Genomic DNA, 26,721 nt, shown 5'->3' on the forward strand with positions numbered 1-26,721 from the left:
GTGCCAAGGCTAAAAAGAAGAAGATGCAGAGCATGGGAAAGGAGAGGCTAGGCAGGTGCTCCAGGTGAAGTAAACTGAAGCAGAAGAGAAGGAAAAATGGAATGAGGAAAGAAAATTCCACCTAACTAAGCTGTTAAAAAAGAATTTATAAACCTAAAGAGATAAGTGAGAGCTAATGGTGACTGGCTGCACTCAATGAAGGCAGGAACAGAACTATGGGATGGGAGCCGGACCTCCCTAAAGGTTGCTGCCTGCCTTCGACCAGGGGGAGGTCACCTGCCCCCCTTGCTGACCTGGATCTGGGAATGGGAAACTCACTTAGCACAATGTGAGCTGCACAAGCAGTAATAGTGCTTTTCATGGAGAAGAAACGTAAGTTCCTGCAGTAAATCAAATAAGCTGGCATAAATGGCTTAATTGTTAGCGTGTTGGACTATGACCTGGGAGACCAGACATTGTTGGTCTATTGGGTGTGGGAAAGATACCACCCACTGCCCCTTATACTTCCTAAAGCTCTAGCTCTATTATCATCTCTGCACTATTGGCACTCTGACAAAGCTTGAGGGCTGTCAGATGGGGAAGATGAACCTGCCACCTCCCTTTCCCCACAATTTAAATAAATAAACAATAAATAAACCTATTTGGCAACTGTATGGCTCTTGGGAATTTTACAGAAAGGGAACAAACCTTTGCAAGCCCTTTCATAAATCTCCCATCTGTCAGAGGCTCCAACTCCAGTAGAAGTGACTGATACTCCGACTGAGGTTCAGCTTACATCACCACAAAGGGTACTGTATCTTGGCACTCCTCCTCACCTTGATCTTGCTAGATCAGGAGATGGGAGTTCAGAGAAAGACTCCCCTTTGAGGATGCCCCATATATTCTATGAAGAACAGGAGTCCTCTGTACAGGTCAGGCCATAGAGGGTCCTCCCAGACTGTTGCTATTTTGGGGTGGCATCCAATTGTACACCAGCAAATTCAGGTTGTGCAATCCAATTTGATTTGGGACTGGTGCACAACAAACCAGCTTCTTCAAAACATGGGATAAAAGAAAGTGACTGGAAAGTGTAGGGTAGCATTTGCTTGACGCAATGCTATCTATCCTCCCCACAACCAAATCAAAACGAATGCTCTGAAAACAGCAGGTATAATCAGATCTCCCCAGAAACAAATTTGGATTAATGCTCAATAAACAGGTCATCCGGAAACGACCTCAGAGTGTGTTCATGATCCCAAGTGTGTTGTGCTTAGACACACATCTGTGATACTGCCCTGAAGCAAAACCAGGTCTGCTCTTGCTCACCAATTCATGCCACTAGCTAAAGCAGCATAGTATTATATTGCTCCAGGTTCTTCGACACATCCAAGACATAACCATGCATCAAAGAAGAACGGCTGCATCTGGCTGCAGTTAGAAGGCAAATGCAGGTGCATCAGTACGAACAAAAGCTACTATGCTGCTGCTGAGATTGGGGTCAACATCATAGTGAAGCAGCACACATTATGGCACCGAGTCAGGCTTTGGCCCCTACTCTTGTTGCGGCAGTGCATTGGATCCAGTCATGCATCTACCTCCTGTCTCACTTTTCTTAATGTGGACAGGCATGTAAGCTCCATAAACGTGGCCATGATTGAGTTAGGGAGAGCCCAGAGACACCCTTAACTAAGTGTGATTTTCACAAGGCTGCTGCTGGCTTACTGCTCCTGGACCCCTGGGATATTCCTGACGTACTTGTGATGAAACAGACAAGCACCAGTTGCAAGAGTTTCTCCATCCTTCCCAAGTAAGTGAAAACAGAGATTTTAAACACATTCCTTAATCTGACTTTTACCAAGAAAGTTTCCTGACAGTACAGTAGGTAACCAATATTTTTGCCAGGTGATTTATATTGCCTGTCAAAGAGAAGTAATTTTATGCTCTCAGGTGAAATCTGTTTGCAGATACTTTTTGCCAAGCACATGCCTGCAATTCACACAGCGGCTCTTACTCACGCCTTTGTGGTTATGGAATCAGTTTCTTTCATACACGCTCATTTTCATGGCCCCTGGGGCATATTAATTTATATGCAGCACTACAGTCCAAGATTCAACAGCACATTATTCTTTCTGGTTCCACAGCCCTTCATTCTCTAACCAGGAGTTACAGTGTTATGCAGCTGGGCTATAAAATATTCTTCATGCTGATATGTCTCTTATAGAGCATGCATCAGTTTTACAGTCTGAACTGAAGCTGCATTTGATCTGACTTTTACATGCTAATTGGTTTACATGGATTGGCTAGATATTTTTGATATGTACTATGGAGCCCTTTGGAATGCTTGCATGAAGGATTATACCAATGCAGCCTTCAAATTTTAAGAGCTACTAGTTTACAGAGTTCCAGCAAAACAGACTACTTAAAAGAAAAACTGGGAGGAAGAAACACGCGAAGTCACAGTTATAAGAGCATAAAAAGCATTTGTTTATGGATTCCCTTGGGAAATAAATCCTCATGGTTAATTATGTCAAGTTGCAATTTTCTTTACAAACTTTTTTGTAACCAGAAACCACTTTTGTTTTTACGATAGTATAACTATATATGCCTGCATTTCTGTGTTTGTGTACTATATAGATTGATACATGGATAGTTTTATACAATAAGCCTGTCAGGGTTACGCTCCAGGAATCGTGCCTAAAGCCACAATTGTGTACAGTATAGTCAAAACACATAGAGTTTAGTGACATTGACAAGGATACAAAGGAAGAATAAGATACAGTAAATACACCAAATATTGCATTGAGAGTTTAATAGGAAACTAGGAATGACCATCATTTGATCACACCTGAGCCAAGTCTGTTTATGCAGGCCCTCATAATCCACAACATGTCCTGACACCTCTCTGGACAACAGGTGGATTCAATCTGGGTACTACTGCAATGGTGCTGTTATTCTCCATACATCACTGCTATTTTAACAGGAATAATTTCACACTATTCAGATCTTATGAGAAATGTCCAAATAGGGCATTAGCAGTTCAGGCACAACATAACACATCCCTAAACACAAAAACCAATGCCATCTATGAACTTTTCGTACAGCTATCCACAGTATTAGGTAAAAGTAAAAAGCATATCTCATAACTCAATAACCAATGCAGTATGTTTTGCTTAAAATGAAGAATATCCATCAGGTGCAATGTGACCTAAAAGTCAGATTTGTTCCATGAGCAGAATGGATAACTTTTTAATGGATATCGGGACAGCATACATTAATTTCTACACAGAATGATTTTACATAAATAACTATAAGGTTGATCTAGGATTATATTTTAGCTTATAGCATGTACTGGTTGAACTTGTCTGGAGCAAATGATAGCATAATTCAGAAATCTGTGACTTACTGTGAGATGTGAGTTATTGGGGTCAGCAATGTTTCGCCTTCCAGGTCGAGTTCATCAGCAAAGCTGTTCGTCCTAATGAATGGTCCTGTGTTTGTATCTAAAAATGGAGAGTTTCTTTTCACTGTGAAAAAGAAACAGGAAGGTAAAGATTAAACTTGCTAGTAGGCAAAAGGCAGAATACTTTTTCTTTGGTGGGTCCATGATTCTGGAACGTCCAGTTAACCTCCATAAAGTTACCACACTAGTTTTTCAGAAAGATTTTGAAAACCCACTTATTCTTGGTGGCTTTCTCATGACTGATACTCTTATCTAATTATTGTGCTCCTTTTGGTTTTTTTATTTTGTTTTATTTCTGGACTGGATACGTACTTTCTACATACATACATAATTTTATTTGTATGCTGCCTTTCCACAATTCAAACCATGCTCAAAGTGGCTTACAGCATAAAAAGAACACATAATTATAAAATTGCAGAAGTAGTCAAACCATAATTTTTTTAAATGCACAACCAAACTGAACCATTTCCACATAAATCACAAGACCTAAAATAAAGATACAAATAACTAACAGGAGCAACAACCCTCACCTCAACAAAAAAAAACCTTAAACAGGAGCCTACGAGTCTGGTGAGCAGTCTCACCTTTTGTAGCTGGAGTCAGTTGGGCCCCACCCTCCCAGGCCAGGTGGAAAACACCTACAAGGCAGGGAGCATGTCTTCCAGGACTCTTTGGCCCCTTTAAAATACTATGAATCTAGAGTACTCATGAACAGAATTCTGCAAACGAGAAGCACCACTGGAGGTGAAAAGCTATTCTGCAGTGTTTTGGGACCCTCCAGAACAGTGTGGAAGGCGGCACAAAAAGAGCTGCAAGGACAAGGAAGAAGAAGCAAAAATCACTTCCTTCCTTTTCTTCTATCTCCAAATGGAAGCAACATTTCCATTTCCAAAAGAGTAAGTCTGGATCCAACTCAGTATAAATACCTAGTAGTAGTCACAGTATTTATTTGTTTAAGACTAGAAGTAAATTACAATCTCCAACCATTTTGTTTAAGCTTTGTATGTTCAGTACAGTGGTACCTCGGGTTACAAACACCTCAGGTTACAAACACCGCTAACCTGGAAGTAGTACCTTGGGTTAATAACTTTGCCCCAGGAAAAGAACAGAAATTGCGAGAGGCCCCATTAGCTAAAGTGGTAGCTCAGGTTAAGAACAGTTTCAGGTTAAGAACGGATCTCCAGAACGAATTTAGTTCATAAACTGAGGTACCAATGTATAGTTCTATCTTCTGAAAGGAAACCCTAATCTGTCCCATAAATTGTAACAGAATGGGTGAAATGTAGTGTCTACAAGCCCAGAGTTGAGCAAATGAAGCAAAGAGATGCAAGATTTACCTGGAGAAGGGGGAGAACTGGGAGATGGCTGCTCTGTAGCAAAGGATGACCAGGAATGCTGTCGGACTGAGTGAACAGGTGACAGGAGGGGGTAGGAGAGACAGTGCACCGAAAAAGAAAGGAAGAAAGTCAAGAGAGACAGTAATGCAATCCAAGCCAAAATTGCATCAGTTAATCTTTAAACAACAGGAAAACAGGTATTAAAAATGTTTCTTGCAGGTAAGGCACATGACCAATATGTTTCTCTTCCTTATAATTTTAAACTACTCTAATACATGTTGAGCCTTCTTGCATTTTTGAACATTAGATAAGTAATATCAATATGACTTCTTAAATATTTCTATCATGTCCTTGGCTATTTCACCTTATTCACTTTTCCCTTCCAACCCCCCTCATTTCCCCTCTACATGGGTACTGTATTATCCTAGAGAATGAGAATAGAAAAGGCCTCCTATAATTTCAGTAACCTCTACTATGGAAGGTATATAGATATTTTTGTCCCACTATATTTATGTTAAGGGGAAACTTGGTAAGCCTCCTTAAATTTTGGGAGAAATGTGGAAGAGAAATTTGTGAAGATACATTCAGAATAGATGTTTTCTACAGATAAACAATGGGTAAGACTTCACAACAGGTTAGAAATTAAACTTCATCACAGATTCAGACTGGTCAATCTGACTAAGCAGGTTTGAGATTTTAGCCATGGCAAGATCTGCAAATGTTTAAGGCTTCTTAATGAAGTGTTGCTTATTTAATAGGTTTTTAAAACTTACCAGCTGCTTATAACTTTAGTCACTGATTTTATGGCTGAGTTCTACTTTATGCACTTGAGTAAAACAAAGTAACCCAAGGATTTTAATTTAAATAAATAATTTACTCCTTATGGGGGGAAAGCTTCCATGTATTCTTTGCTTAAAAACAACCAGAAGCCATCTTTAAAAGAATCAATAGGTGAATTATTCTATGACTACTTTAGTTATTTTAATATAATTTCAAGTTTCAGCAAACCTAAATGTCCTATACATTATCCAGTAAACATCTTAAGGACATTATCCTGTAAATGTTAAGTTCTTTTAGGTCTTACTGGGAATTCAGTGGGAAAACTGAACCACATTCTTAACTATATCCCTTTGAAACATAAGATTTAAAAGTGATGAATCATGTCTTAAATCTCCCATCCCCCTCCCACCATAATAAAAATATGACTAAAATTTTGAATCTTTTTAAAAATAAGGAAAATATTTGTTGCAATTAGGAATTCAAGAAATGTAATGAGCTGAGATTCTTAGGCTGCCATTCTCTTCACACTTACCTAGGAGTAAGCCCTACTGAATCCAGTTAGAATCCAGTAAACATGCATAAGCTTGCACTGCATATTTTTTTATTGCAGACTTCAAATAAAAATATAAAACAATGGGATTCACATGTCATCCTAATCAGTTACAAATGAGCAAGTGAAGAAAGAAAATAAATGGCAGCGTATTAACTCATTTGCTACAATGCAATTATGGGAGACAATGTTAAGAGTATATCATGTAATTAAACAGGATTTTTTTTATTTTAAAAATCCTACTTTTCTTCATTACTAATTGAATCATGATAAAGGACAGATGTGAAAGAATGCACATTTGTCCCACTTCAATTGCAGAATGTCAGCAGAAAAGTAGTATAGCCAATGGCCAGCGGGAGCATGAGGAAAGCACTGCAAGCAATGTTAAGTTTTCAATGTCTGGCATGCTGTAGGAAAATACAAATTTCCTTAACTTACCAAGAAATTTGAACATTCCTTTTTGTCCTGTACACTTGTAAGAGTTTTGAGAGAAGAAAACAGAGGGAGGAGGAGGAAAAAGGGAGAATAGATGTCAGAAGGAAAAGGAAACCTTTGTTTCTAAACTGGAGTTAGTACCTGCTTATAGATTATGTTGCCCTTCAAATGGTGAAAGTCACAGTTAAAGGTTAATGTCACTTGGGCATAGAAAGCAGTGAAAGAAAGCTTTAACATCTTTTGTACTACATAACCTATTGAGAAACCAAGAACTGCATGTGAACTTTCTACCTGATATGCATTCCAATGTGGTATTCCCCATTGATATTTGCTCTCTACAGCACTTTTTTTTTTTTTAAAAAAAATGAAATTTACTTGGAAGAAAACTTGGCAAACAAGCTCTCAAAGGAAAGGGATGTGAGCTCTAAAAATACTCATGTGTGAGTAGCAGGTACCGTATATAGGAGGACAAAGTACTGTAGTGCTTTCCTTGAAGGCTTATGAGCTGCACAAGTATTCTTCAGAATCGTTTTTTTTAAAGATGTGGCAGAAAGCTAACAAGAAAAATCAGATTATTATTCTAAAAAATACCCAGAAGACTCATGCAGAACCGAAAGCAACTTAACAGTGAATAAGTAGCCTCTGGACCCTAGAAGGATACTGTCATACTGTTAATTGTAATAATATATATAAATAAATCAGTCTAAACAGAGATGAAGATTAAGGCTTTGGTTTAGTTAAACATTTTAGTTTCCTTTCCTCAGTATCACAGTTCAGATTTCAAATAAATGCTGGAAACTAAGGGGGGAAAGAAACTAAGGAAAGTGTCAAATGCAAGAGAGTTTTCTTTAAAAATAAATAAATAAAAATAATCAAAGTGCTAGATAGATGTTGAGAAAGGTGCTAATCTTCAAGATTATGGTCAGGAGGTGTTAAGGTGTTAAGTATATAGATCCATAAATTATCTTTCTAAAATCCCTGGATAAAATGGTTTCTATAGGAAATATTTACAAGTCAAGAGTAAAATATTTTAAAAGAGACTCGACAAAGACATTCAAGCACATGTAGGTTCAATCTGTTACAACAGCATTGAAACTTGTGGGCAGTAAAGCAGAACAGCCTCTTATAAACTTTCTTAGCTATAAATTTCTTCAGGGCTCAGGTATTCGTTAGGCTATTTGGTCTAGTTAAATGACAGCTCCTTATTTCAGGGTATAATCCAAACCCCAACCATGAAGCAGTGCGGCTTGTCAAAGCACTACATCTGCAGTTCCTGGCCCTTGCACTGGCCGGGGGGAAGAGATGAGAAATAGGCAAATCACTGTGCCAGCCTGGAATGGGTCCAAACTGGGCCTGATGGCAATAATGGGGTGGCTTGAGATGCAGCAATAACGGGATGGCTTGAGATCAAGGGCCAGCTCAGTCCTTCCCTCCCCTGCCTCCAGAATATCAAGTTTCAGGTTTTTCCACTGGCTGCCAGCTGGAAAGATCTGGCTGGGAGAACTTCCACTCTACACTGGCAGAGTGATGCACGCCACGGGAGGCGACCAGCAGAGGGAAATCTCTGCCCAGCCCCAACATCTGGCCTTACCCCTAGGCTTTGGCTTGCCGTGTTAAGTTTATGCAAATTCTAACCGAAATTCTTACCAGAATTTTCATTCGAGTCCAAGTAGTTTTCAGATTTCCGATCTTCCATCACATGGTCAAATGTGATTTGTGGAACAGATAACATTTTGTCAGGAGAAGAAGGCCCATTGTCTTTTTCCGTCTTGCCTTTCTTCTTTTTTACCTGAGAGGAATACATTTTAAAATCTTCTTAAAAAAACAAAAAACCCTGACTGCATGAACTATGAGCTAAGCTAAAGATATAATTAATTCAACACAAGAAATTAATTTATATTACAAGTAACCGAGGGGAAATAAAATTATGATTTATTATAAAATTACAATTCTACCTTTTCTTTCATGAACAGGATGTGAGGGGGAGGAGAGGGGGAAATCACTCTAGCAGGCAAGCAGAAATTCTTGTATTGATGAAGTGATCCCCTAATGTTGAATTCCTAATGTTGTGTTCCTCCCAGAGTCTATCACTCCATAATTACATTTCTCCCCTTGCCTTCCTTTTATTATAACCACTGACTTCTTAGTCAATGCCATAGTTTATGAAGGAAGTCCTCAAGAGGATAGAATTCTACCTCCATTACTGTTTGTCACCGAAACAAAATTTAGGAGACAAAGTCTGTTCCTCTCCCATGATTGGTGCAGAGGAAGAAAACTGCACAACACTCAACACAGCTTCTTGGAGCTTCCTGCCAGCTAGTCAAGCTGGCCCAATCACGAGTATACATGGCTATGTGTGATATCATATCAGACGCGCCGAGTTGCCCACAACATTGGAGGTCCCGCCGCACATGCATGATGTCACACACATGGCACCGCCCCCCAACCAGGCCAGGCCAACTTGGCCCGCCACCCCCACCCGCCTTACCTTTGTGAAAGGGACTCACAGGGGCCAAGATGCTTCACCCTGGTGTGTCCCTTTGATGATTGCTGCAAAATTTTTGGGGGGACCCAGGGCCCTACTTTAAAATATTGGGGGGTCCTGGCCCCCCTAGACAGTGCCCCTGTATCATATGAAGAATATCTTGTTATGCAAATATTGGTTGATATTCAATTTTTGCCATAGTCAGAATAAGCCTATTGAGTTTGCCCTGAGTATGACTAAGGTTGAATATCACATTTTCAAGAAAGGCTATTTTGTGTAGAGAAAACATATTCTATGGAAAAGCATTCATTTCAGTCTATTTTTAAACATTAATGTGTCAAAATGCCCAAGGGAAATGGAAATGTAGCTCCTTACCGACACCATCGCAATTTTCTTTGGCTTGGGACTAGGAGACATCAAGTGATAATTTCTGGACGGTTTTTTAATATATATTTTCCATGTAGAAGAGTCTGGGTTTTCTGATGCATAGCACCTCCAGGCAGTCTAAAACATTAGATGAATTAAAAAACATTTGTGTATCATCAGAAAACCAACATTAATTTATAAACTGCAACCTTTTTTAATCTATGAACATTTGTCTAAATTAGGGATAGTGGAAAATTCAAAATTAGGGGGTGGCAGTAGAGATCTTAGTTCAGAAAACTCATGCTAATTATGAGGCAAGTAAATCCTCAATTCAGAACGGTTCAAAAGCTAAAACAGATTAGTTTCAAACATTTGCTGGACTTTCTTCAAATTAATCCACTTTAACTGGCCTCATTCCAAAAGATAACAAAAAATAAAATAGGCTTCTTATAAACAAACACCAAAAAGAGAAAAGGCCAATTACAAATGTACAAAACTAATATATAATTGTATTCTTTTCCAAACACAAATAATGACAAAGAATATTAACAGCAAATGTGCTTGTGCAAAATACAGTGAAACAAACAAGATCTGTATTACCATTTCCAGCCATGACTAATTGCATGAAACATACTTTTTATTATTTTTAACAAAACAATAAATATGAAACGTGTGTATAGAGGTAGGAGGGGTCTCAGAGCAGCTTTTGGATCCATGTCAAGCCTAGGCACCAAGGACAGAATCTAATTGGACCTCCTAGCACCGTTGCTCCAGCAGGTGTCTGCTAACAGGAGAGAAAGGGGGGATATTTAATTCCCTTTTTACTCCTGCTAGTGCAGGCATAGGCAAACTCGGTCCTCCAAATGTTTTGGGACTACAATGCCCATCATCCCTGACCACTGTTCCTGTTAGCTAGGGGTGATGGGAGTTGTAGTCCCACAACATTTGGAGGGCCGAGTTTGCCTATGCCTGCTCTAGTGCTTCCTGAAATCTGTGCTGGTGGGTTGGCATTCTGTTCTAGCATTCTCCAGAACAGATTTCTGAGAGCGCTGGGGCTACAGAAAGCAAAGGGAATAGGCAAAAACCGCTCCTTTGCCTTTGTTAACAGACACCTGCCGCTGGATCAAAATTCCTTGGCACTGCACAAAAGCACCTGCTGGGTCCAACCCAATAGGATTCTTAAAAAAAAATATCTATCAAAATATATGCGGTAAATGTAGGCTCTAATCACCATTACCTGAATGAGAGAAGCAGCTGCTGGAATTTGCCGATTGAAGTGCTTCTGTCGTTGTTTCTGCTGTACCTTCAAGGCAAATCCAGAACCCAGAATACCCTGAAGAAAGGAGTGTTTTCAGAAGAGAAATGCCATATCAGTTATACCTTTTAAATTTAATTTCAAGCAAATTCTGCTCAAATGGTATTTGCCCCAAATCTAAGATCGTCCCAGATTTCTTCTGGCTGGTTCTACTTGAGCTGCCACATTTTCCGCATTTCCATATTTTTCATTATACTGGACCCAGATATTTTTGCACTTTTACTTACGGTCACACTTTTAAAGAGGCTGTATGGTACACAGGAACTCCAGTGGGCAGTTACCCGCATTAAAAGTTTGTGTTGTTTTTGCACATGGTTATTTTACATATGCCCACGCTAATAATTGTTTACGCAACAACAGCAGACCACAAAACTCATGATACAACATGCTTGTGATAAAAGCATGGATGCATAAATATCCAGGGCTTGTGTGTAACTATTGTATAAAAAATATGGTAGCCCCAACAGTATTGGGCAGAATCTCACCGGCCAGATTAACACCCAAGCACAGAAATTCATCACTTTGGCAGTGATAAACAGTTGCTCAAGAGTGTTCAAACTCAAATATGTAAGAATCCTCCCAATGAGAAAATACTGCATGTATGCATATGAATTTAAACTTATTTAAAACCAAACTGAAATACTCTAAACCACCTACCGCAGGCAAGGCAAAAAATGAAATTGCAAACACAGAAAAGCAAGACGCAATGGTTTTCCCTATCCATGTCTGAGGCACTTTGTCTCCGTAACCAATGGTTGTTACAGTCACCTGAAAGTAAGAATTAAGCATTATTAGAACACATTATCACATTATTAGGACATACATTTATTGATGTTTCAATTTGCTTTGGGACTGAAACCGAGTGATGATAATTGTCATACATTGTAACAAACACATTTTTTAATTACTCTGAAAATGCCATTCATTCCCCCATGCACTCAGAAGAGCATGGTAAGGTCAGGTCTCTGAAGGACCAGAGTGTCTATGCTCTGTGGTGCACCAAGAGTGACTTCTACAGGCAATGCTTTCTACGGAGACCAGATCTACTGCCACTGCGGATCCTTCTGCCCCAAGTGGTTGCCTCACCTTGCCTCATGGGTGGCCCTGCATTATTGCCTCTCTGACCTAAGTATATACAAACCATGAAACCTCGTTAAGTATTTGGGTTCCTCCAGTACTTACTTTCAGAGAGTTTGAAAAGCCGTGTTGTCATCAGCACACTAAGGAACTAAGAGTCTTCCAAGTACACCGGAGGCCTTAATAAACTCTGTTTCTAAAGGCATGCTTTTAGCCCTCATTATTAAATATTTATTCATTAATTATTACATCTATACCCCAGCTTAAAACAGTGTATCTTGGTGCATGAAAATCAGAAAGATTTTGCAAGACAGTAGTCAGAAAACAAGTTACTGACTCCTGTTCCCCTCTTCTTTACACTTCTCTATGGTAGCTAAACATACCAGGCATTCCTTCCCGTTTTCTTCTTTACTAGGAACACCTCCAACAAAATATTTCAGATTCTGCACTTTAGGTACTAGCAGCTAATTTATGTAATTAGAAATCTTTGCATTACTCTTGTGCCACAGCACATTTTGTATAATTTCACAAACATCTGCATACATAAGAAACCTATCCTTCTAGTGTAGTGCATTGAAGAAACTTATAATAGTAAAACAGTCTTTAATTCATGAGAAAGAAAAGAAGGCAGGAAATTGAATTACAACATAGCTCATGTTAACATGCTGTAAATTCAAAGCCTTAATTTAGGCCTTTATGACTTGGAAAACTTTACTGTACATGAGGTTTCAGGGCCATGGGCAGCTTGCCCAAATCCCACTCTTCTCTTTGGGGAAAACCATACCAGCCCAAGTAAAAACAAACTTTACATTGATAATTTTATTTATAACAAAGAAGGTATTTCCTAATGCATGGATACTATACATTAAGAAAACAGAAGGAAGGGTGAAATATGCCACATGAAACAACTATATATTTTTAAGTATTATAGTGATGCAATGATGTCAAAAGGAAAAGGGACAGATCTAAAGTCAGTAGCTGATCCCTGCAATATTATGATACACCGATTCACATCTTTCATTAGAGGGTGTCTGGAAACTAATATGAAATGAAAATCAAACACCTGAGAAGAATGCTTTTAAGGAGATGATCGTCACAGCATTAGCACTGCAGACCAAAGTTTATATAGGTTGCAGTAAGCGATGACTAAATGTAAGTCAGACGTTATTCAGGACCTTACAAAAATAATGGAGTCCATTTCAGCAACAAAAGCAGAGGAGAGTATTCAGATGCCCTGAACATTTTTTTTCTTTTTCCAATAATATTTTCACACACAAAAAACTGCACAGGTGTACTAAGCCCTGTGTTTTAGAGGAAAAGTTGAGAAAATACAAGTACTGTAGCAGAAGTACTTTTGGATATTCTTTTTTTTATCAGCACATACAAGCAGTGCCATACTAAATGTAAAAAAAAAAATCATCCTTGTGCATGTGTCTTTGAAAAGAAATAGGCTGCTCATTATTGTGAATGAGAAGAAGAGATTATTTCAATTTCCCACCAAATTTCCAATTTTTCATGTTAGGCTTTGGAAAAACGCTGAAGCAGAAAGGACAATAGCTTTGCATGCAGGAACCCCCAGGTTCAGTCCCTGGTACCTCCAGTTAAACAAATTAGAAAACAAGTTGTAAGTTAAACCACTTCCTGAGACTGTGGAGTGCTACTGGCAATTGGAGGAAAGAACACTGAGCCAGTATGACTCAGTATAAAACAAACACACACACACACACACACAGAGAGAGAGAGAGAGAGAGAGAGAGAGAGAGAGAGTCCCTGTCCCAGTTTTGTTCAGGTCTTAATGCATGCCTCCTTTAAAAACCTAGCAATTATCTTGTTCAGGAACATGTCATGAAGAAGCAGGTATAACAAAATGTAGCAGCAATGTCAAAGACTCCATTGCACAATTCTCTTCCATCCTCTTGCACAATTTCGTGTCAATTACAATGGGGCTGGAACAGATTGTGGACTGTCCCAACAGCAGAGAATTGGCCATTTTATTTACAATTCACTTCAGTAAACTGAGCTATCATAATACAAAGTTACCTTGAAGCCCAACATAAACTGTTGTGAAATCTGTAAGCATGTTTTATTTACATAATACGGAAAGGGGGGGGCTGTACAGAATAAGTTATTTGCTCTTGAAAGCCTCTTTATTACAAAACTAGAATTGTAAAAAATAAAAGGGAGACAATATTTGAATAGGTTTGTTTGGTCAGCTGGATAGTTTTACAACCCTATTATTCACAGAAGGATGTATTAGCTCTTCCAACAGCTTTGGAGCCAAGCATTCAGCATTGTTGAAAAGTTTATGGTATCATTTTCCAGCAAAGGCCAGTATAGTTGAAAGAACATAACTCACAAAGAACAATGACAGTCAGATGAAAAGCCACCCATGAGACTAGGATGATGTGTAAACAAATAATTATGTTGTTTCATTAAAATGTTATAGCCTTGTTGGTGGGCTTTCATTCGCATGCAGACATATCCTAAGTCAATATGACAAAGAACCTTGTAACACATTCCGTTCACTGCGGCATAAACCTTTGTATACTACATCCCACAAACTTATTATATAACTTATGGGACCCTAACCCATAATTACTCTAAGCATATTTTGAGGTGCCATAATACCCTTTTTCTATAGTAAACTAATACAGTTTTTATTTTTTATTTTTTAATGTTTAATTCTTTGGAATTTGTCCCTTAGTAAATATATAAGAAGCTTGATTAAATGTATTTTTGCAAAATGCTTTGAGGTTGTTGTTTTTTTAAAAAAATCCAATCAAATGGTATATAAATTTTATTAAATAAATACATAAATGTCAATAATGGACAAATGTAATAGCTGCACCAAATTCTGTGGGCCATGACTAGAATGGATTGTATGGTGAGGTAGGTACAGGCTAGTCACAGATAGATACTGTAAGCAATTTTAGAAACATAAAATGGAAGCACCATGTTTAATATAAGAGAGCTTAGCTAGCACAAATGCAGACCACTCTTTTATACATTCTGCGTATACTAATTAGCCAAGAATTGAAGCCACTGAAGTAATTGCATGAGTAGAATGATTTCCTCCCCTCCTGCATCTCTTCCACCTCCAAATCTGCTCCAGAAAGTAGGGAGACCCCAACAGCAGATTTGAGGGGCTTCAGTGGGTGCATAGGTGTGGTTCCATTGCACAGGCAAAACTCATTCTGCTCGTGCAATGACTTCATTGGATACAACCCAGATGCAGTATTGCTCTTTAAAAAAAAAGTCCCATTTAAATATGGGGAAAATTAAATACATTATTGTTCCTGAGTTTCTACCTGATTTGGGGGCAATTCTCTCCCCTCCAAAGGTTTTCTGTTCAAGAACATAACCCTAGCTATAGAAACTCTGGGCAAGAAACGTGCTTCAAGTGTAGGTTGAATTAATGAATAAATGAAACGATGGTAACATGTCAACCACGTAAAATGATAGACAAGTTGGAGTATTGTTTCTGTCTCTTAAAGATCAATGTACAGCTAACACAAGGGCTGTGAAAGGATTTCCCCACAGAGACCTGTGCTGCCATTATGTGGTGACTCACCACTGAGAAACATGCCTCAGTGATACAAGCTCTGCTTACATCCAGGCCAGAGGACTCTGTGTACAGCTGCCTTTGAAAAGGGTTCACAACTTCAATTAGGGTAGAATGTAGCAGCAACAATAAATGCATTAGTCAGGTGGTCAGAACACGTTAAGAATTCGGTACCTATTGTGTTTGTTGCCTGCTTGCTTACAGGCCAAATATCAAATGCTGGTCTTAGCTTTTTAAGCCCTAAATGGTTTGGGACCTGGTTATCTGAAGGACCACCAGCACCCACATGACTTTAAGATCAGCTTCTGAGGCCCTGCTTTCCTGCCCATCAGTACAAACGTTAGTTGGGGGGTACAAGGGATAGGGTCTTCTCTCAGGGTGGTCTCACATTTGTGGAGTTCCCCCTCTGAGGAAGTTTGTATGGCCTTATCATTGCTAACTTTCCAACCCCTGTATATGGTGTTTATTGACCTGACTAAGGCCTTCGACACTGTAAAACCATACTGCCCTGTGGACTGTCCTTCTGAAAATCAGCTGCCCAGATAAACTTGTGAACATATTGTTGTCAGGAGTTCGTCCTACACTTGAGTAGGACCCTGGTATTGACTCATGCCCGACTAGCATGTTCTCTCCCTCCTGGTCGTTTGTTCGGGAGCTTCAAAAGCTTTCTTCTGCCCAAACATCACAGCGACCGATGCCAACAGACACCGGCACACTTAGGGATCCGCAGAGTCTTCGCAGCTTGCGTAACAGACCTCAGCAACTCAGCATTTTGGCTAATCTACTTTATTTACATATAAACATTCAGAGCATTCTGACTTAGCTCCTTCCTCTTTCTCATCAGACAGCAAAGAGAAAGAACAAAGGACAATAATCCCACTTCACGGAACACAGTAACACAAACATCCTGTCTCCGTCACTTCCCACACTGTGGAGTCAAAACATACACCGTCATGTGATAGACAACAATCCCATGACTGCAATCACGGAGCAGGAATCTTAACACATATTGGGCTCCTCCACGATAATACGACGACAACAATCGCTCTCAAAGTGAACCATTCACAGTGGGATCAGGCATTAAACAGATGTGTTATCGCCCCAACTCTATTTATTATCTTCATCACCATGACCCTACACATTGTTGAAGGGAAACTCCCCACTGGGGTAGAAATCATATATCGAACAGAGTAGGCTGTTTAATCTGAGTAGGCTGAAAACAAAGAGTAAGGTTACCGTAACTTCCGTCATAGAGCTTCAGTATGCTGGTGACAACGTAGTGTGTGCACACTCAGAGGATGACCTCCAAACCATCCTAAATATCTTTGCAGAAGCTTATGGAGAGCTTGGCCTATCACTTAATATCCAAATAACCAAAGTGCTGCACTAACAAGCACAAAACAACTTTCAAGAGAACTCTAGATACATTTTTATTTCAATCCACATTCAATTAATTACTGTGTTTTTATTCATTGTGACTACTCTTTATAAAAAAAAAGTGCACAGTGGAGTGTTAATCTATGTTTTTTGCAGTATTATTGTATTGTTTTTAATTTCATGTGTTTTTGTGAAGTTAATCTGTAGACTGTAATGTTGCTTAAAAAACATTTAAAAGAAAAACTTATTCATTTATTCTCCACCTTTCAAAGTATTTTCCCCAAGCCAGCTTATACTATCAGCAAAACAGCAGCATCAGTAACAATAAAACAATTTAAAAGGACTATCTATCTAAAAAAGAAACAGAAATCTAACAGCAAATTATTCCAGAGCAAAAGGGTTGGGGAAAATGCTTGGTGGACTGGTTCTGGAGTAAAATTGTTATGCCAAATCTCAGAATTGTCAAGAGAAAATCATAGTAACACTGGGTTCCAAGCATGTTGCCTGAAACTGTACCTTGTGTGGGTTTTCTTATTTGCTTTGCCCTCTACCCTCCCTCCACCCACAGTTGTGGACTCGTAATTTCTGATAAAAAGATTAAAGGAATTCTGCAATTTCATTGTAAATGCACTGGAATGTCAGGGGGATGGGCAAACAAAGGTCTATCCATAGGTTATCACATTAAAATTTCATCACAACTCAGCAGGAAAAGCTAAATGTTTCAATTAAAAGCATGGTCACACACAGTCATTTCTCATTGCAAGGCTTTGATCTAGTAGAATCACCACAGGAGTGGTTGTATGACTAATCTCATCCCTGTTTAATAGTCTAGAGAAATGAAGCTGCAGCGAAGTTAAGATTACCATCGGAAATAGCTGATAACAAAGAGAAAATAAACCATAACCAAAGGTACATGGATTAATAGTGACAAACACTGGCTTGCTTCATTTAAACTTGTGCGGGGGTGGGGGATATGATGCAAATGGAATTTTAAAGTATTTAGAGATTGCACAGACACCAGGGCCAAATACTTATCGGATAATAAAATACAGCCCTTTCACAGTGGCAGCAATTTTAAACCCTGGCAGAATGCTAGTTTCATTTGAACTGGTTTTGTTAATGCTGCAAAGATAGAAACAGCCTAGGATGGATTCTGGAAACTGCAGGATTCTGCTCTGAGACTGACTGCTGTTGCATTCCTACCATTATTCCTGAACCTGCAATTTTTAAAAACAAACAAACAGATTTTCATACTACTGGATTTAGTGTAAGGCACTTCTCCTCATTCAAGTCAGGGCACCTGACTTTTGCTGATCCCCTCCTGCCCACTTAAACCCTCTGATCTCCCAAAAAGCTGTTCCTGAGGGTTGATGGTCCCTTCAGTCCACAATGTAATGCAATACAGAGGGCAACACTAAGAGTGTGGGACTACAATAATTAGGTGCACGAGTGTGTATTAGTGGAATTGCTTTCTGCTAGGGCAAAGTCATCATCAGCTGAAACATTATAAATCTGTAATCCTCTTTCCCAAAGAGAACGTTACCCTGCAAAACCCACAGAGTACATGAAAATCAGATTATCGAAACAGTTCTGTATGTTCTTTTTAAATGACTGGTTTAGAAGGACCACTATATTACAAACAGAATTAGCACCCCTGCCTGATTTAAGCCCATATTTATGCAAATAGTCTCACATTGAAGAATGATGTGTTCAAACCATGATCCTGCCTAGCATAGTCATGAAAATTAAGTTTATCCTCATTCAGATGATCCCCTAAACCAGGGGCGCACAACCTGTGGCCCTCAAGATGTTTCCAGACTACAACTCCCATCAGCCCCAGCCATCATATCCAGTGATTAGGGATGATGGGAGGTGTAGTCTGGAGGGGTGCACAACCTAAACCATGGTTTGAATTGAGGTGATCATGAGCAAACTGTGGCAACCCTGAAGATTACATACTTCTCCTCCCATCTTCTCCTTTGTGCCATTGTTTAGGTCAGGCTTCCTGAATCTGGTGCCTTCCAGATCTTTTGGATTACAACTTCCACCAGTCCTAGCCAGCATAGTCAACAGCAAGGGGTGGTGGGAATTGTAGTCCAAAACAGTGGGACAGCACCAAGTGGGTGAAGGTTAGTTTTTAGGTGACCATCTGGACCCAGGTTTTTATGTATGAGAAAGAGTTCACAGTTTATGGATCAGATTATAATGGGAAGAAATTTGCTGTGTGGCGACAGGTCCCAATGTTGTTGAAGGCAAAGAGCCCAAAGTGCAAGCTGCTGCATAATGGAAAATTGCTGGCTGCATTTCAGTCACCTGTTGGATTGTGGCCATAGCCATTTACTATATACATGTCACTGGCAGGAATATACAGATGATTTAGAATTTCCCCCTTATGACCTTTAAACTGGCCCAAATAAAAAATAAAAAAGCAGGTTGGGAATGGGCTTTTTTTCCCTTTAGAAAAGTGATTTCAGTACTGGTCAAGGGACAATTTTATATTTGAAAACATTTGCATCACTTGGAATTGTGAGTGAGCAATTGTTCCACGACACCCCCTGCCTGAACCCGATATCTCTGTTGCAAGTAACTGAAAGAGATTAATTCTGACTTACCATTCATGTGGTTTATAATTACTTAGATATGTAATTTATTTATGGGAAAATACAAGATGTTATTAATCAGGATGATTTTAACAGACAACTCTAATTGTGGATTGACAACAGATAGGGGTGTCTAACGAGCACACCATTAAAAAAAGCTGGTCCCCATTTTCTTGAGAACCCAGCAGAAATCCAGGAAAAATAAAGAGAAGTTTCAAAGTAGCAGTGATTGGCAAATTATGCATGTTGCCTCTAAGTATAATTATATCATTGTTATTTTGCGACATTTTCTAGAACAAAAACTTAATAGCCTAGTTGTTTTACTTCAGAAAGTATAGACTGCCACATGCCAGCTGTTCTGTTTACTACTCAAATGCACTGGAAACAGTAGAAGGTTTGCTCCACACTATCAATCACAGTGACACATGTGTATGTTCTAGCCAAAATTAAACACTTTTATATCCCACTGAATTAAATAGGAAGAAGTTCAGTGCATGTTTACTCCTGCCACTTAAACCAATGGGACAGAAAAGTGCTGAGCTCAGTCTGATTCATGCTCACAACTAACAGTAAGTGGCATATATTAAAGTTTGTTCTTTTAATCTTTCTTGTGTTGAAATAAGTACGTAAGAAATCTAAAGTCTAGGATGTCTTATTTTATTTCTCTTTTCATCTAGTAAAATCTAGTAGTGACAGAAGAGTTCATGATCAAAGTGGCTATATTCCAGTCAAACTACTCAGTGATGCCTTTGAAATACGGTTGTTCAAAGGTAACATATTTTTAGGGGCAATTTGCAACAGTTATGATGCAATCGTGATGCAAGAGCATCATGCAACAATCACCAAAAGGACAGCTTCCTATATTTTCCCCGGGGTTTCCCAAACTTGGGTCTCCAGCTGTTTTTGGACAACAATTCCATCATCCCTGACCACTGGTCCTGCTAGCAAGGGATGATGGGAGTGGTAGTCCAAAAATAGGAGGAGATCGTAGTTTGGGATTAGTTTAATAGCCACTGATTAGTTTAAAAGCCTGTTGTCTTATCAACCCTATCCATTCTTCAGGAAATCAGCCCTGAGTGCTCACTGGAAGGACAGATCATGAAGTTGAGGCTCCAATACTTTGGTCACCTCATGAGAAGAGAAGACTCCCTGGAAAAGACCCTGATGTTGGGAAGGATTGAGGGCACAGGGAGAAGGGGACAACAGAGGAGGAGATGGTTGGACAGTGTTTTCGAAGCTACGAACATGAGTCTGACCAAGCTGCGGGAGGCAGTAGAAGACAGGAGTGCCTGGTGTGCTCTGGTCCATGGGGTCACGAAGAGTCAGACACAACTAAACGACTAAACAACAACAACAACAGTTTAATAGCCACTGACACCATGTTTTCCCCCAACACCAGAACATAAGAAGAACCTGTTGGATCCACTCCTGTGGTTCCAAGCAACTTGTATTCAGGAGCACTACCTCCTCCCACTGGCTGCAAAGGCAGAGCATGGCCATCAAGGCTAGTAGGCTTTGGTAGCCCTCTCCTTAACAAATTTGTCTAATTCTCTTTTAAAGCCATCTCAGTTGGTGGCCATCACTGCCTGCTGTGGGAGTGAGTTCCATGGTTTAGCTATGCTCTGCGGGAAGAAGTTATTTCTTTTATCTGTTCTGAATCTTCCAACATTCAGCTTGAATGGATGTTCACCAGCTTCAGGAGGGATCTGGGCCTGGGTTGTATCACAGGGGGAAGGGTTTGACACTGCCCCCACTCCAGTCCTTCATAGCATATCATACACACACTGGAGCCGCTTGTAGCAAAAGAAAAATACAATCTGAAATGCCTTCATGCATCTCTAACATCATGGTTAATTTGATTTCTAGCTTCCAACGAAAAGCAATCAAACATAGTCTTAAGATGCCTAAATTTGGGAGAAAGAATGGTTGCAGTTGAGATTGTGGCTAGCTTGAACCTGCTATCTCTGAAACTCAGTCTTACGTTTTAGTTCCTGACCACTTGGTTTGAAATCTTTTTGTTCCGATCTTCAGAGGATCATTCAGCAATGGGAATTGTATTCAGATTGTATGCATATTACTGCTTATGTTGCTGGGGACTGTATTTTCTTCCTTTTGCTTTGCCTTCTTTTTATAGGCTAATTTTTTCCATTCCTATTGAGGAAAGCTTTGCAGCCCTTACAAAGCGCCACTCATGCTTGACAAAAGTATACTTTTGCTGCCAAAATCAAGGCAGTGCCTTTTTTGCATATGGTTGCATCTGCCACCTTTAATTAAGAAGCCATGTAAGCCACTCCTCTGAAGAAGCTGACCACATTGTTGTGCAATGTAGCCCCTTAGAAAGAGTTTAAAAGCTTAAAAAGCAAGTTTGCTGATCCCACAAGAGATTGCATTGTATTTACTATTTTACATATAAGAATATGGAAGGGGGAGATTCATAGAGTTCATATAGAAGGCTATATAACAGAGATAAAAATCTGAAAAATGCCATCGCGTTTCTCAGTTACTGAATGTGTGGTGTACATGTACAACACTTATTTGGAGAACTGGATGTGCTCATTTAGCAAATCTGGTCCCACCCTGTCCAAATATCCCTGGACATTGCCTGTCCATGTTCTTGACCAAGGTGGCTGCAGCAAAGACCTGCAGTCTGCATTATCTTGATGGTGGTATCCAGATTCAGCTTAACCGGGGTCAAGTGAAAGTAACGAGAGCAAACACTGAGTAAATGTGCAATTGCAGGCCTACACACAGGAAACAAAGGTACAATACCAGAACAATAGAGGCTATGCTAAGAGCAAAAATACCTGACACAAGAAAGCACATTCCTGACTCAGATATAACATTTTCAGGACCAGCAGCAGTACAGTTGTTGCTCCAGTACTGGTCTGAACTTATTGAGCCCTCAGGTATTGCGGAAGCCAAGGAGATAGTCCTCCTGATGCCACCTGCAAGTTTCAGCAAGAGCGAATTGAGCACTTCTTTGGTGATGGAAGGTGAAGAAGAGTAGAAGAAGAAGAGTTTGGATTTGATATCCCGCCTTTCACTCCCTTTAAGGAGTCTCAAAGCGGCTAACATTCTCCTTTCCCTTCCTCCCCCACAACAAACACTCTGTGAGGTGAGTGGGGCTGAGAGACTTCAAAGAAGTGTGACTGGCCCAAGGTCACCCAGCAGCTGCATGTGGAGGAGCGGAGACGCGAACCCGGTTCCCCAGATTACAAGACTACCGCTCTTAACCACTACACCACGCTGGCTCAGCCCAATGAGACAGGAGATTCTGGGTGCCTTCGGTACATGCAGAATTCTTGGCAAACTTCTGCTTTGCTGAAGCTGGATGTCACTTTCCTGCCCTATATTTCTGGGGTACAACCAGAATCACTGTGGGCTAGTTTGACTGAAGGCGTTTCTTTATCTTCCCTACAAGATTGAGGATTGTTTTCTGCTGCTTGCATTACTCACACAATGAGTGGTAATCACAAGAACTAGAGCAGAAATCCTGAAAACTCCATTCATAAAAAGTGGGTTTTCAAGGTCTGGACTCACATGTGGAGTCTGGTCCACGATACCAAGTTAAATGACATTCACAAGTCCTTACTATTTCAAATCAGGAAAGTGCATACACAACAACCCAAACACAGTTAATAGGCTAAACATAGGTCATTTTATAGCAACAAACCACAATGTTTCCTATATAAATGTTGTGAATAATGGTCAAACTAGATGCAACACCATCATTAATAGTTTAAGTGTTACACCTGAATGAGGACATATGATAGAAATACTAGAAATTATCACATTAGGACAAAAAGGCTCTTCTAATTTTGAAAATGTACTATGGATTATACTTACTACTCCCCACCAAAGGGCATCCGCATAGCTGCTAAATTCATGCTCGCCTGAATCATTCACAGCATCTTTTTCAGCCAAGTACACAAAATAAGATGAAAAAATCAGGCCTAGAAATCCAATGTACAGAGTGGTTATCAATTCCTGAAAAGAAGAATAAGAGCAAATTAATGAATAACTAGAGGCACATAGAATATTGCTGCCAAATGCTATTTTATAAAACAAATGACTGATTATTGGGCTCAGCTACCACACTAAATTTAACCGATTAAACATTAATCAAACAGTTCATTAATTTCAGTCACTCTACTCTGCATAATGCTTAGTTGACCACCACCTGATATTTCCAATTTGCACTTAGCAAATCATTATACCTTAATACTAGGTCAAAAAAATATTATTGTCAGTTACTTTAATGCAGCAGAATTGCAAACTGAAGTTGGAAAAATGATATTTTTAACCTTGTTCTCAAAACAACAAAGGATTAACTGACAGCACAATACTATGCACATCTACTCAGAAATAAGACTTAATGGATTCAAGTGGCCATATGTGAGAGAAAGTAGGATCGGAACTAGCAGAACTGAAACAAATTACATCAAAACCACAGCAAATTATTTTTAGAGGTGTTTGTTTGCACACACAGAGATTTTAAAATTATTAGGTCTGTCACCCAGTAAAAGAAACCTTACCGTTGAAACATATGTCTACTTAAAAGGAAGCCCCATCACTGAGTTCAGTCAGACTGACTCCAGGTATAGGATTGCAGCCTTAGTCAATCAAATAACATTAGTTAATCAGCTAATTCATTAAACTGATTAAATGTGATTAACTGTGAGTAAAGTCTGAAGCAGCGGGAAGGGGATTTCATTTAGTCCAAGATACCCCAAGAACAGTATATGGTCTATGGAATCTGGCAGCCTAACAGTAAAACATCCTTATCACTTGAACCTCCTTTCTAAGTTTTTACATACCTGTCTGTGTATGAAAACTACTGACCCCAGCAATCTCCATGTGCCCCCCTGACGATCCACATGAAGCATTCGCAGGATCTGCAGAAATCGGATGCCTCTAGAATGAAGTTCATTAAAAGAAAAGTGAATGAAAAAAGTGAGAACAGATGTTTGAGAGTGGAAGAGTGAGTTTTAAAATTGTTATTATTTAGTCAGTACATCCATACCCCACCTTTCCTCCAAAGAACTCAAGGCAGCGTACATGATTTGCCCCCTCTGCATTTTATCCTCATAACAAGAGTAGGCTGCACTAAGAGGGAGGAAGTGGCTCAAGGTCACACAGTGAACTTCACGGGTGATTGGGGATTTGAACCTCCCAAGCCCCAGTCCAAATCTAACCACTCTAACATTCTAACAAGTACATGGGATGGGGAAAAGTGAATTAAGAGATACACTTTTTAACAGGGTGGAAAAAAGAAAGGATTTGTAAATTAGATTTAATCATTTTACCTGATAGCAGAGGTTGCAAAAACCTGGCCTTTAGAACCCACACAAAGCACGATCATCGAAGCAACAACTACGATTAGATCTGGAAAATTAAAAACAACAACATACAGTCACCAGAGACCCAGGCAGCCTCAATTGCTAGAAGCACCTTTGACACAACTATGACCTTTTCTGGGCTGGGAAAGCCTAGCCATAGTAGTTCGTGCAGTTCAGGACTAGATAACTACAATGTGTACTGTGTGGGGCTTCCTTTGCACTTGATCCAGAAGTTGCAGTTAGCATAGAATACAATTGCTGACAGGAGTGAGACCCTCTCAGCATATGACACTTCTGCTCAGAAACCTGCACTGGTTGCCAATTTGCTATCGGGCCAAGTTCACAGTGTTACTATTAGCATAGAAAGCCCTGAACAACTTGGGACCAGTTTACCTGGGAAATCGCCTTACCCCATATACTCCCACTTGATTGCTTTGATCTGTGGAACAGGCACTTTTATAGATGCTGCGTAATGCTTGTACCACATTTGTATGAAATCGGACTTCTAGTGTGGCGGCATCCACACATCAAGCAGGTGCGTGTTTTGACACCTACTAAAAACACATTAGACAAGCCTACCTAGATATGTATAAAGTTGATGTGTTTTAATATTCTTCTAGCTTATACAGTGGTACCTCGGTTTTCGAGCGTCTCAGAAGTCAAACGTTTCGGCTTTTGAACGCCAAAAAACCCGGAAGTAACTGCTTCAGTTTTTGAATGCATTTCAGAAGCCGAAGGTGCCACACGGCTTCCATATTGAGCTTCTGGAAATGCATGCTTTGGTTTTCGAACGTTTTGGAAGTTGAACGGTCTTCCGGAACGTATTACGTTCGAAAACCGAGCTTCCACTGTAATTGTTTTTAATTTTTATTTGAATGTTTTAAATAGATGTTTTTAACTCTTTTTACTGATAATTTTATTGCTTTTTTTTGTAAACTGCTTTGAGGTTTTGGTGTTTTGTTTTGTTTTTGTTTTTGTTTTTTTTTACAAGAAAACACTTTCTCTTTATTTTTTGAAAATGAGAGAAATCACTATGGGAATTCCTTTTATGCAATGGGAGCCACTGAGAACTTTATATACTCACCAATGATAGAAATGGGTTTCCTAGCAAAACGAAGTCTTCCCCAGAAGCCAACATATTTACTGCGGCACCCTGAAGACCACAATCGAACTACATACTCGGTTCCAAAAAATACCACTAATACAATTTCCTAGAGGAAACAGACGGGGGGCACAGATTAATATAACATGCTTTTAATACTTTTCAGGTGATATTAGCAGAAAATGAAATATGAGAACTGTGAGTCAGAAAATATATGGTAAAGCCCTGTAGGAACAAACAATCAGGAGAACGATTAAAAGTTTAAAATCTATTACAGGGTGTTTTGATGATTTCCATGTGATAAAAACAAAACAAAATCCCGCTTGCCATAATTGGATCCTAATCTCATCTCCTCAAAGTCTTAGCCAAGTTCAATGGCACTTAATTCATGGGAAGTTTAATTAGGTTTGCAACTTTAATTTCAAACCCATTATTTATAAAACAATAATGTTATTAAGATAGCATAAATACAGACCTTGTATCAGAAAAGTATAAGTCTCACATCTATAAAGTGTGAGAAGGAAAAGCAATAAATATTTTTGTGTGCGTTTCATTTCATAGGAAAACTGTACTCAGACTCTGATAATGGAGTTTAGCATGTGATGGAGCAGTTATTTTTCCTTTCATTCATATTTTTTAAGCAGAATATTTAGTGGAGAGCAGTAGTCTCCCTCTAATTCAAAAATACTGAATTGCAGTGAAATCTCAGATATATATCTATCTGGGTGTAAGCCCCATTACATTCAATGAAGCTTACTTCTGAGTTTGTATAGGATTGCACTGTGAGTGATCCAGCTGCATACATGAAAATATCAAGAGACCTTTTTCTCTTAGCTTATACGTTATTAACTTTTACACGTGCTCACAAATCCTAAGATTCTATTGTGTCCTTTTCAGTGTATTAATAAAACTCCTAGGTCTTCTCACCCCATCCCGGACAAAAACAGCTAATAAGCA

General features: G+C 39.4%; 1 protein-coding gene across 3 annotated transcripts in view; it reads right to left on the reverse strand.

The window, feature by feature from the left end:
• Positions 1-26,721, reverse strand: part of KCNQ1 (potassium voltage-gated channel subfamily Q member 1) — a 279,006-nt gene that overhangs the window by 179,231 nt on the left and 73,054 nt on the right. For 2 of the 3 annotated variants that reach the window (XM_053393717.1, XM_053393737.1), the window contains exons 3-12: positions 25,747-25,873; positions 24,630-24,708; positions 24,141-24,237; positions 23,170-23,310; positions 11,365-11,475; positions 10,630-10,725; positions 9,402-9,530; positions 8,189-8,330; positions 4,777-4,842; positions 3,383-3,503 (exon numbers count right to left, since the gene is read on the reverse strand). In XM_053393717.1, the coding sequence (XP_053249692.1) occupies positions 3,383-3,503; positions 4,777-4,842; positions 8,189-8,330; positions 9,402-9,530; positions 10,630-10,725; positions 11,365-11,475; positions 23,170-23,310; positions 24,141-24,237; positions 24,630-24,708; positions 25,747-25,873 (1,109 nt within the window). The remainder of the gene's footprint in view (positions 1-3,382; positions 3,504-4,776; positions 4,843-8,188; positions 8,331-9,401; positions 9,531-10,629; positions 10,726-11,364; positions 11,476-23,169; positions 23,311-24,140; positions 24,238-24,629; positions 24,709-25,746; positions 25,874-26,721) is intronic. The other variant, XM_053393727.1, reaches the window with a different exon arrangement.

This window comes from Podarcis raffonei, chromosome 1 (genome assembly GCF_027172205.1).
Source record: "Podarcis raffonei isolate rPodRaf1 chromosome 1, rPodRaf1.pri, whole genome shotgun sequence".
Taxonomy (NCBI): Eukaryota; Metazoa; Chordata; class Lepidosauria; order Squamata; family Lacertidae; genus Podarcis; species Podarcis raffonei.